At 40.0% G+C, this 12,923-nt stretch overlaps 1 protein-coding gene across 14 annotated transcripts in view; it reads left to right on the forward strand.

Moving 5' to 3' along the window:
• The first annotated feature begins 495 nt into the window (after nucleotides 1-495).
• ADAM23 (ADAM metallopeptidase domain 23) overlaps nucleotides 496-12,923 on the forward strand; it is a 75,859-nt gene continuing 63,431 nt past the window's right edge. For 2 of the 14 annotated variants that reach the window (XM_037397477.1, XM_037397478.1), the window contains exons 1-3: nucleotides 502-853; nucleotides 1,953-2,179; nucleotides 11,719-11,795. In XM_037397477.1, the coding sequence (XP_037253374.1) occupies nucleotides 673-853; nucleotides 1,953-2,179; nucleotides 11,719-11,795 (485 nt within the window). In that variant the 5' untranslated portion in view covers nucleotides 502-672. Of the gene's footprint in view, nucleotides 854-974; nucleotides 1,159-1,354; nucleotides 1,489-1,533; nucleotides 1,589-1,952; nucleotides 2,180-11,718; nucleotides 11,796-12,923 lie in introns of those variants that run through there. The other 12 variants (XM_037397469.1, XM_037397475.1, XM_037397476.1 and 9 more) reach the window with 11 other exon arrangements.

The raw sequence follows: 12,923 nt of genomic DNA on the forward strand, positions 1-12,923 counted from the left end.
GCGGGCTGCGAGTGCGTTGCATCCCCCTTCGCCCGTCCCCCGCTGAGCCCCGGGCGCGGAGCCCGGCCCCTGCCCTCAGGGGACCGATCCCTCGCAGGCTCTGCCGAGCCTCGCTCAGCGGGGCCGGTTTGCACAGCCCGCTCTGCACGGCGTTCCAGGCGGCGGCGGGGTGTTTCCCAGCGCGCCTCGCGCAGCTGCTTCGGGGCCGCGGACCCGCGCGTGCCCCCTGCCCGCCCCAGGCCGAGCCCCAGCGCCCCCCGGGGCAGTGCGGGACGCCGCCTGCCCCCGCCGCGGGCAGCGCCGGCCGGGCCCGACACCCCGCCGCCTGCCCCCGCCCGGCGGCGCAGCGGACGGCGCCTGCGCGGCCCCGCCGTGGGCCGAGGTCGGTGCGCGTGCGCCCGCCGCGGGGTTGGCGGTTGGAGCCGGGCGGGGGGGGGGGAGGGGGGATGTGTGTGTGAAGGGGAAGGTGCGCGCGCGCCGCTGCCCGCCCGCCCTCGCGCTGAGGTAACGGTCTCCCGTAACGCTGAGAGGAGCCAGACGGGCGGGTGCCGCCGCGGGGAGCCGCCCGCCGCGCTTCGCCTGCGCCCGCCCGGGCCCCTCCTGGGCCGAGGGCGCCGCGCTGCCCCCCGGCCGGCCGCCCCCACGCCGCCCCGCCCCGGGGCGCTATGAGCCATGAAGCCGCCCGGCAGCATCTCCCTGCGGCAGCCTCGCTGCGGCCGCCGCCTCCCCGCCGCCTGCCGTCCCGCGCTCCTGCCGCTCCTCGGCCGCCTCGTCTCGCTGCTCCTGCTCCTCCATGGCTCCTCCTGCCCCCGGGCCCGCGCGGCTGCAGCGGCCGCCGGTGGGTATGGCGGGGGTACGTGTGTGCTGGTGTGCGTGAGGCGGCTGCTGCTCCTCGGGCCCGTCCGCCCCCTCCCCGGCCCCGCTGCCGCCGCCCCGGGGGATAAACCCCCGTAACATCCCTCTCCCCTGAACGGTGTCTGCCTCCGCCCCTTCCAGCTCTGTGTGCGCCTCTGTTTCGGCGTGTAGAAAAACGGGGCTCGGTGAATGTTTCCTTGGCTGGCATGTGCACAGAAAAAGAGAGAAATGTGAGGTTTCCCCCCCGGTCTCCTGAAGCCAGTGCTGCAGTGTTTCGGGTAGAGGATGGGGTGAAACACGCTGGTGAGATATGCGACAAAAAAAAGGCTTAGGTGGTTTTTGTGTGTGTTGGGGTGCATCTGTACGGGCATCTGGCTGGGAAGCTAATTGATTTGTTTGGGGTTGGTTTTTTTGGGCTTGCTTTTTGTTTGCTTTTGATTGCATGTAGAGATATATATGGAATGCTGAGTATAGTCGGTTTGTGCATCATGTTATTACTGTTGCGTTGCTCGTTGATTGACTGCATCCTGAAATTTTAATGAGAAAGGCTACCGATTTCATCTGAAAAGCTGCCACTGAAGAAAAGGGTTCTTGACAAAGTTAAAAAGAGAGAGGCAGAAAACTTCGTATTATGTAAGAGAATTGATTAGCATTCGGTGTCCATGGACTGTGAATTCAGTTTTTCTTAAGAACATGAGGAGTGTTCTTAGCCTTTTGGAGATATACATTTGTGGTGTTTTTTTTTTTTTTTTTCTTGCTTGTGTGTGTCTGAGAGAGAGAAGAGAACCAGCTTGGCTATCAAAGAGGGTGTAGGGGGTAATTACATATCCATTAAGTTGGTTTTTTTTTCCTCTTGGAGGTTGAGGCATTAAAATATTTATACTCCATGACTGCATATGAAAATGTATATGCATTTAAATAAATAATTCCTGAAATAATTTTGTGTGTGAAAAGTGAATCAGATCTAGCTCAATGAGTAAGCTATCTTTTTGTTTGCTTAAGTGATTAGAATACTGCAAGCTGAATTATGTAGCTTTTTTATGGAAGCAAACACATTCTGCCATCTAATTCATGGTTGGCATATCTTTCTTCCTCAGACCTGCACTGGAATGAAATGGCAGGCGATATAGAAGGAGTACTGGCAGATGAAGAGAATACATTTCAACAGAATAAAAGCAGTAACAGTAAAAATAACAGTTACAGCAATGTAATCCAAAAAGAAGTCACACTGCCTTCAAGACTAATCTATTACATCAACAGAGACTCTGAAACCCCTTACCATATCCTGAATACCAGGGCAAGGCACCAGCAGAAACATGACAAGGTAGGGTAAAAAGAGGCTCATCTGCAGAGTTTTCAAAATTGTAATATGTGATGGTGGAACTGTTTGAATGTTTTGTTATGTAGATCTTTGAGACTTTATGGTGGTCCTTCCCACCATTTTTAGGAATTAAAGGAGGACATGTAATTAAACAAGAATATAATTTCCCTTGTGTTAATTTAAAAATAATTATTTTGAATTTCAGGATGGTTCAGACACTGAACTGTAGATAAAACAAATGGGAATTATGTAAAGTTGACTTGTTTGATCAGCACAGAATCTTGTGTCTTGACTTACGATATACCATCATCAACTCAGTGCTTCTTCCAAAATAGCTCTACACTGCAAAAATGTCTGCATAAGGAGTTTCTTTAGAATCCTGAACTTACAGTACGAGTTACTTGGCTTTGAGTGTATCATGCACTACCTAATAAACGCAGTATTGGTTTCCTGCCAGTGTATGATCAGTGAAGGCCACTGTAAAATGTTACTGGGTTTTGTCAGATAATACTTGTATTTTTCATTTGTAATGACAAGATCTAATATTTCATTTTACATAGATGCAGATAGTAACTTTTTTTTCTGAAATTGCATGGGGTTGAACAAATTTTGGTTTTGTGAAATAACTTGGCAAGAAGTAAACCTATTCTAAACTATATCACTTAAGAGACACCCTTTAAAGTGATTCCATCCTGTTTTTATAGATTTTTATTTAAAAAATTAATTTCTTCCCACAGGTTAAAAAGGTAAAGCAAAGGTAAAGATGGTTTGTATAGGAGTAGATTGCCGTGGTAGAAAAGGTAGCAAGCCCATGAGTGTGTATGGTATTACCTATTGAATTGCATTTCTTTTTGAACTTTGTGTTGATATTGATTATGTACCGTTTCAGACGTGGAATTAATACGGAGGCACTGTGTAATCTTTGAAAAAAAGATGAGATGGTTGTATAGTTTTGATGTTTTCAGAGGAAGAAAGGTTGCTTCCTAGCTTACTGAACTTGCCATACCAGTATGCACCTCTAGATGCATCTGAATGGACCAATACGTTATGGACGGCACAGAAAAACTGTTCAGTTGTTGGTATCTGGAGCTACTTAGGAGGATACTACATTCAGAACTAATACCCCTTTAAAGTGAGACCACTCTTTTAAATAAACTTAAAAACTAGGGACTTTCTGTTCTCTTTGGAGGGGTGTGTGGGAAGAAAGAGATTTGTAAGTGCTTGCAGACCTGCCTTTGGGAATAGTGCTTCCTCTGTATTTCTACATGAGTTTTTTCTTGGGAATCCATGGAGGAGAATGTCTGCCAGTCTCTTCGCTCACCCAGCATTGCCCACAAGAATATTGCTGCTGTTGCCTATCCTTCCTATGCCCTACCTTATATTTTACCTGTTGGGGTAAAGCTCTGCAGAAATCAGTGCTGACAGAATCGGTATTGATTTCCTTGGGTATGCTTGCTGCTGAGTATTGTGTAAAGAGGATCTCCTTTCTACTTACTGTGTCCCTTTTAAGCGCAGAGAATGCTAACACTGCAGTTTTTCCCACAGGAAGAGTTCTTTAAGCTTGGGGCTTCGTGGAGAGTGACATTATGTTGACTTCATTCTTCTGGCATGAAAATTCTATTGCTTTGATCCATGTAATTGAAGGAAAGGGCTGATTATGTTCCTTGCCTGGATTGATTTTTGCATGTCTTGCCTCCAGAGCACCATGGAGGGCTTTCCTCCTGCTGCAGATTTTCATCTTGTGTTTTTCCTTGCATGAAGTAATTTCTTCATGCAAGTAATGGGGAGCAGGGAGACTGCCTGGGATTTAAAAGGAAAATAACCCATAAAGAAAACATGGTGCAATTGGATTGTGAAAGATACAAGAAGGTTTTGATATTTTTTTTTTGGGTGGTGGTGTTGTAATTTTTTAGTGCTTGCTTTTATCCTTTCCCAGAATTAAATGCTGTATTGTAATGAATCCTACTTGCAGGATTTTGCTGTCTCCCACATTGGTAATAAAAAGAAATAGCCAAAATACCTTTACGGTTAGGTAAACAAAGAAGTCCATATTTAGGATTGATTTTTAGCATGTGAAAAAAGTAAAGACAAGTATGATGACCTATTATACATACACAGTGGACAGCTGAGGAAGAAAAAATACTATTTTTTTTCTTTTTTTTTACTGTTCTTGGAACCATACATCATGTAACCTGTATTTTCTTGTCAGCCTTAATATAACATTTATAGGCATATGATGTGGATATACTCCCTATGGACATTATTCAGTAGACACCTTTCTGTGGAACTTCATTATAGTGGCTAGAAGCATATAAGCCATATGGGTAGTTTGTGGGATTAGGCCTGAATACCTCAGAAATGCTGAGTCACTCACTATAAGGAAAGGGGAAGAGTACAGGACATTTTGTGCATGTGGGAAGAAACAGGTAAAGCTAGAGAAATACAATTGCATAAAATGATTTAAAATATTTTGGTTTTTAAAGTCCCTTCCTCAAAGTAAGGGTTTGCAACATTCTTCAGGAAATATATGTAGAAACAAAAGGCTGCAGAAGAAAATTGTACTAGAGAATCAAAAATTCAAATAATAAATCGCTTTCTTAGCATTGATCCTCTTTATCCTTTTTTTCATTCGGTGAAACGCCGTCATAATGAGAGGGTGTATGTGATTTAAACTGTTGGTGGAACCTCCTTTATTTCTTCTTACTCTTCACGGAAGCTTTTTTTCGCTGTTGGAAAAAAAGGGATGTTCACCATAGTTTTGACTAAGTGGTCTATCTCCAAGATGGACAGAGTTCTAGTCTATAACCTATTTTATCTTTGTGCTCTAAAAAAAGCATATTTTAAATACATATTACTTGAAGACTCCAAAAACTGTATACCTGTTTCCTCATAGTCAAATTAAGGCTAGCTGATTTTGAGTTCTGAAGTTATTTTTAGTGTGAAGTGCTCAAAAATGAGCATCTGTTTATAAAAACACACTGAAGAAGCTGACAAGAATTCTTAAACGTGCTGAAGAGGTCTGAGTCACCTGTGTTCTCTTTCTAAACTTCTGCAGATGGAGGTAGCATTTTGAATGAACTGGTAATCTCTTTATTGAACCAGATGACTCTTTTGATTTATTTTCTCAGACTGTGTATACAAGATTATTAGGACCTAGCAAGAGGACTGCATGGGACACACATTGTCACAAAAGGCTAGGAGCAAGTCATTATGGTTGCCAGCAGAGGGGAGAAATCTTGCAACACAAGATGGGGTCTCAAGAGAATAGGATTGCCAGAGAAACACAGCTTAGGGCGACCTTACCAAATTTTGAGTGAAAAACAGCTTGAATGAGTTGCATATGAAGGAAGACTATCTGCTGGACAGTTTCTAATTGTTTTTAGATAATTGAATCATAAATTCTCAGAAGCTATAAAGAAGCAGTGTCTTTGTGCATAATTCTAAGCTGTTTGTGTAATTTTGGGGAGGAGGGAGTTATTAAGAAGACTGTGTGGCAGACCCTAACGACTGGGGAGGGGGAAGTATTATATTAGTTTTGACTGTGAAGACAGTTCCACCCCACCCCCCAAAAAATTTGTATTCATTGTGGGCTATCTTTCTTGAGGTGAAAATCCCAGGTGTTTCTGTTCAGCTCAGCTGTTTGTCATTTAAATAGAGAATGTAGTCCTGCCAGGCTGAATGCTGTGTTTCCTGCTGTGTTGCCCCACTTTAAACTTCGAGATACAGTGCTGCCTCAGTCCATTATGCAACTTTGGTGTGTAGTGTATGAAAGTTGAGAGGGAAAGCATCCTTAAGATGAAATGAAAAACAGTGGTATCGTTGTTGTAAAGGAGATGGTATTGAAGAAAAAGCAAACTCATTTTGTAAAAGATGAAAGATAGGGTTAACAATCTCTCAAGAGGTGACATCATGTGAATTCTTACTAAAATCCAGGTAAAAATCCTGTGCATTAATTACACTCTTCCCTTCCCTTGCCTCTATTAGGCCAGATCTTCACTTTTAATCCCCATGTAATGAAAACTGGTCAAAATAATGACTGCATTTTGTGGCTTATGTGTATGAGTTTAAGACTGCTGGAGAATCTTCGTAGTATTTCAGCCGGCTTTGCATTTTCCCCCCCCCCCAGAATTTTCTGTGGTGCAGCTTCAATTTACGTTACTTGCAAATGGGTGATTTTGTGTACTTTGTTTTGTTTCCTAGTCTATATTTAATTTATATTAATGCAGAAGGGTTATATGGACTCTGCATCTTCAGTAGTTACTAACAGGAGAGTTGAAATAGGTCTTCTTATCTTTGGTTTATGGGAGTAGAAGGCTGTCTTCCTTATGCAAAGTTCTTCTCAAGTAGAACCACATATCGGTTTCCTAGCTGAGATGTGGGTTGTGGTATTTCTAAAACTTTGTACTTTTTAAAAAAATTCCATTTTAATATAATTCTGGGTCCTCTCATGAGCTTCAAGTGATAACCTATAAAAGGTTTAAGTTGCGAAGTGTTAGGTAGTGCAGCACTTGCACTTGTTAGGCCTTGTTCTGAAGTAAAAAAGTTCATAGGTTTTCTAGCATTTGGGGGAAGCTGGATACTGCAGGAAAGTGGCCCAAGATATGGATGCACTACTTTGTAAAGTCTTACGAACAAAACCCCAAGGGGGATGTGAATTTTAGAGGTCAGTGTCACTAAGTATGTCATGTTGGGAGAGAATGGTGGGTTCTGTTCTGTGTGGTTAAAAGACCAACATTAGGCTTGCATTCAGAGGTAGGCCTGAGCCTTCGTTTGTGTGCTGACAACCATTCTTTCAAAGAAGAGTCTTCAAGGCTTGAGACTCAAGTGCTTCAAAGTAACCAGAAATAAATCATCAACATGAACTTTCCTGAAATACTGTATGTTTTAAGCAGGAGTTTTTACATGCTGCAGTGGCATGTATGTATGCTGTTCCCGTATGAAATGCTTTATTTCCAATGAATACCGGAAGGTTATCTTGGTATATGTGCCTTACAGTAGGTGTTTTCCAGACACTGAAGAAGGATGGCTTTTGTATGAAGTCTGGGCATAGGCAAACAAGCTAAAAGAAGAGTAAGGAACTAATATATAATAAATCACATTGATTTGTGACTAAACTTGTACTATTATCAGGATGAAGATCAAAAATATGTTTTAACAGTGTAAAATCCATCTAAATCTGACTTAGGTTTCTAATTCCAGAATGGCAGTGATGAAACCCCTTGGCCCAGCTGCTGAAATGAGGGAGGCAGATTTGGCCATTATTTTAGTCAGCAGAACTATATGCAAAAATGGATTTCTAAAAGCAATGAGCTTGTCATTTGGAGATCGTATCTGTATGAATATAGCAAAAGACCCATAGGTACTATCAGTCAGTTAAATAATGCTGTTACTTTTGTTTAAAGACTTGTGACAGAACTTATTTTTGAAGGGATAACACTTTATTACATGTGGCATAGTTTTACTGTAAGGAAGTAAAACCAATATAGTACTTTTATAACTATCATCAATAAAAGTAAAGATAGAAAGTCTGGAGAAAGTGGATTATGGACAAATGATGCCCAAATGCAATAATGAAAACAATTAAAGTGTTCAAGTTGTGAAAAGCATCAGTAGAACTGAGATTCCAGTTACAGCCTTCTAATCCATTTTTATCTTGAAACTTACAGCAAGATAATGACTGATGTGAAACAAACTGGAATTCTTTATGGATTTTTAGCTTGGAAAAAACCCTGAGAGCTACTGCTTTGCACAGCAGCTACAGCAGTGTTAGTATGTCCCTAGTATGAAGAAACTCTTATTACAGTGACCACACTAGTAATCTGAGCTTCTGGAATAGTGAAAAAAGACCTTTCTCCCCCACCCCACCCCCATCTAAAATTTGGGTTTGGAGCAGGAAAAGTTTTAGTCTCAGACCCTCCTTCAACCAGCTCTTCTATATATCATCAGTAGGTCTTTGCTGCAGAAAAAACATGTAATTTTGCAGCTTTGCCATGGGAGTAGTTTATGCTGTCAAAGTGGGAACCTCTACAGAGGTTTTTAAATTATAAACATGTACAAAGGAACTTGGTCTCCTTTTTATGTAAGTAAAGAGTACTCATGCAGATGTGAACGTATGCATGTATACAAGTGGTACAAGAAGGTGATGTTTAGACATGGTAGGATATCCAGCCCATATATATTTTTCATAATATATGCTGATCTACATTATATTCTTGTTTGAATTTATATTTCTGTGCCAATCAGAGAACACTGTATTTCAGATTATACTTTAGGCATTGTATTACACAGTGGCTGATAAAAAAATAGTGTGAAATGATGAGCTGTGTAACAGAATTCCACAGATGCTTTTCTGAAATGCTTCCTCCCATCATGATGGTACATTAGGGTTAACGCTAAAACACCTAGTGACTTTTCCCTGGTATCTTTCTGTGCTAAGTTGTTACAGGAAAATGTCAGTTTCAGGATTGAATACTTCAGCCTCATTACCTTCACCAGATTTCTGGTTTATAGCTTTCATGGGTGGTTATCTGTTATTAAACTGGATTAAAAAAATATGTATTTTCCTGTAGCAGCGGTGTGTCCCACTGACCTGAATCAAAACAGTGTTTTTGCTAAATTGCAGTATTAAAATCCAGTGTTCTTTTTGTAACCAGCGGTTTGAGCTGAGTTTGGTGGAGAACATGCCCTGCTACAGGGTAGCAAATGAGTGTCAGCTGCTTTGCAGCAATTGCTTATGTGTACAGGCTACATCTGTTGTGAGGCACAGTAATAGATAGCAAATGGTGCTTTTATATACAGAAGTAATTGTTTTCAGAACTAGCAATGATATTCTGTCTAAACCTACAGGATCACCTAAACCTACTTTTTCTTAGGATATTGTAGGCCGAGAATGCAAATTACTTAAATAATACTGAATTGCAGAAAGATAAAGAATACGTGATTGATGTCTTAGAAACTTAAAAGATGATATACATGTATCATTGAATGTATACTGGACAAAATGACTGGACAAAAGAAAAGCTATAGCAGATCATGTCAGATGTCCACCTAGCTGTTTCTGAGAGCGATCAGTAGCAGGTGCTTAGGGGAAGGATATAGGCGTGTAACAGTCGTGGGGTGCTACTTCCTCGACTGGTCTCCCAGACTCCAGCAATTTGTGGCTCAGGATCTTCTGGGAACCAGAAGTTGTCTTTTGGATTTAATAGCCCTTGATGGGATTTCCTGATCTTGAGATTATCCTTTGGGTTTTTTTAATACATGTACATTTTTAGTATCTGTGATGTCATATGCTGAAGTTTCAGGATTTTGTCACATTTCAGTACACCATGATTGCTTTTGAAGTGCGTTTTATTTTTTGAGGTGGTATGTCATCCTCCACACTTAAGATTCAATCTACTTAACTGATGAAGAAAATGCTTATTGAAAGGAAAGATATTCAAGAGTTTGGCTTATTTAGTTGGCTTGGAATTGGCAGTCAGAACCACAGTAGTAACAGAAACAAAAATTTAAAGTAGGAGACAGAATACTTGGGTATCTCTCTTGCAGGTGATTATTTAGCCTCAATGCTGCTTGTGTTCCAAACAGTGTTTCAAAGAAAACAGACTGCATTACCTAAAATGCATAATGAGAAGTGAAAGAAAAGCTGCACTTGTATCGAACTGTAAAGAAAGAGTGTATTTTTATTTCTAAACTAACCCTGGAAAAAGTACAGAGTCACTTTTGATGTTGCCCTTTTGCTCAGCTTGGCTAAATATAGTTTTTGGGTTCGATGGTAGTTAGTGTTGTTTCTAAAATGACTTGGTAACATAATTAATGATATACTACACTGAGTAAATCCTGGTTAGGCAGTCACTTTTTGCCACATTATGTGTGTCAGGAATGTTATGTCACAGATCTGTAAATGATAATCTTACCTTAAAGGTAAGACCTAATCTTCATGGTTTGTATGTAAAAATGCAACATGGTCAAAATTACCATGTTTATCTTCAAGCAGGATATTTTGAAAAACTTTCAAACTGATTATATATATAGATATGTATGTATAAAACATAATAAATGCTAGGTACTTAAGAAATTTCTGTGGTTCTTATTTCTGATGTTTCAGAATGATCTTAATGGAATAGCACATGCTTTTAAACTTTCCAAATAGTTAATATTGAAGTCTTGTTTGTGGCATATATATGAAGACACACAATTTTAGGTAAACATTACATGTGGAGAAGACAGAAAGCAGCAGCTCCTGTAATTCTAAAAAAAAAAAAATAAAAAAAAATAATTCTAAGTGGGCAAAACTCATTCCAACCATTTTCCTGCAACAAAAACAGGTGCTTGAAAAGGTGCTTGTGACACTTGTTCCTTGGTTTCACTGTGCAAAAAAAATGGAGCAGGGAGTGAAAAGCCTCTCCTACTAGGTATGCATTTCAACTGAGATTCTAGACCTTGGGGCTGTAAAAGCTAGCCTTCATATTGTTTAAATTATGCTGGAAACGAGATTAATTTTATATAGTTTTTGTGACATACCTGAAGATTCATTGTGGTGTTTAATTAAAGTGGGGCTTTTTTGAGTTTTTGATTAAAGGTCTTATTCATAATGTTCCAACTTCATGTAATTATTAGTGCTGTATCAAATTGGTATATAAGTAAGCATGATTTGATTAGAACGTTATCAGGGAAGAGGTTCTATGAAATTCAGATCTAATCTCCTCCACCCTGCTCGAACAGTGTCTTCACAAAAAGAAATTCTTGAATCATATCTAATCTCCTTATTTTTCTAGAAAGCAGATGAGCATGTTTTCAATGTCTTTGGCTTCAGTATAAAACAGTATAGGTTAAAGAATAATATTTATATATCTGAAAAAAATTGAATATTGTGGAAGTTAATGTTAACTCCCTATGCGAGACAAGTCAATGTTGGGGTTTTTTTGGTGGTGGTTGTATGTTGGGCAGCATCAGTCTTCTGTACACTCGTTTGGCTATGGTGCCAAGTACAAAGCCTTCAGTTGTGAAGGGATTACTTTGAAAGGAGACTTTCTTAACATGTAATGAAAGTCTTGCTGTGGTTTTCTTATTTGAAGTTATGTATTACAAATGCTTCAATTATTTCAGGCCTTTTAAAGTGAATGAATGCATTAATATAATTAAAGGAACAGTGTACTACATTACTTATACTTTGTTACATAGCCATGTGGTTATGGCAAAATGTAGACATTTATGTGGGTCTTTTTTTTTTTTTTTTTTTTTTTTTCCTTCTTGTTTTTGTGAGGAATGAATATGTATTTGAAAGCATGTTTTTCAGGTACCATTTGCTTCTCTTTCTTCCTTACCGTCTAAAAAGGTAAGGAAGATTCCTTTTGAATCAGAATTTGGTACAAGGGCAGAGCTTATCATATGTCTGAGATTCATGAAAATAAGCATGTTTTCCATTACTTTGTTTTCCATGGGTCTTTATCACATATTTGTTGTATATAAAGCTCGGTGATTCTTTTGACAGCTTCAGTTATTCTGCAAAAGTGTAGAGTACTCCTGTGTGTTCATGTTTACAGGCTGTACATCTGGCCCAGGCGAGTTTCCAGATTGAGGCCTTTGGCTCCAAATTCATCCTTGACCTCACATTGAATAAGTAAGTACAAAATTTGGGGTTTCTTTCTTTCTGGCTCTTACTGTCTTTAACTTACAGTGCAAGGTCAGGGCATGGGAAATCTCAAGATCTGTGAAAAAATATGCTGTTATCCAAGTTTAATACAAAATAACATTTAGCCTTTTTAAGCGAGGTAACTGTTACCCTTGCTGATGCCCGTTACATAAATACCTTTAAAATTTTTATTGTTCATGATAAAATAAATGATGATAGAGAGATTCCAGTACCAGTAGTGCTTGAAAAGTGTGGATTTTCTTGTGCATTTTTTTACTTACTGATGAACTGTCACACAGATGTTGTTTTAGCTGCTCAAGTCAGTGTGTAGAAATATTGTAAATACTTGTATGAATGGCTCATCTTTAATGATGTAGAAAACATGCTATTATCACTATAATAATGGGTTCCCACCTCAACAGGAATTTCTAATGGTTTGCTCTACTGAAAGATGCAGCTACAGTCTGTTTACCAGTAAGGCTGACGATTTTACTTAATCATCAGGTCCAGAAGATCTGACTTGTAATACAGGTCAATGGTGGTTTAGTTGTTTGTATCATGTCTATTTATATCCCCAGTTGAAGATATGGAGCTATCTGTTTTTCTAAACATTTTAATGACGCTGTGGGTTTTTTTGCCACTAAAGGTTTACACTGAGGAAGTTCAAGAATAAGGTAGAAGTATAAAATCTGTACTAAATGCTGGACAGGTGAAATTTTCTACAGTATTGCTTAAAAGTACATTTGCCCCTTCTTCTGCCCTTGAGCCTTTCAGCGCACTTAAAGGAGAAACAAATTTACAGAAGCAATTGCATATTGGTTTAAAAAAACCTCTGTGTTCCTCTGGTCTTGAGGACCGTATGAGGTTTTATTTTGATTTGAACTGTTGTGTAATGAAAGTTTTGTTAGGGAGAAAAATGCAAGCTTATGAAATCTAAATTAAAGCAGGAAGCTATTGCTTTATAAAATTTGCTGAACTGATGTATTCATGTATTTTGCTGCTTGGCTATGAGTTATTAGATGTTTTGCTGTTAAGGTGAACCGGAAACATTTTCCTTCATCCATGCATGATTTTGAAGTCAGATTGCGCTTGCAGTTCCGTATTTTGAAATGGACA

This window comes from Falco rusticolus, chromosome 8 (genome assembly GCF_015220075.1).
Source record: "Falco rusticolus isolate bFalRus1 chromosome 8, bFalRus1.pri, whole genome shotgun sequence".
NCBI lineage: Eukaryota > Metazoa > Chordata > Aves > Falconiformes > Falconidae > Falco > Falco rusticolus.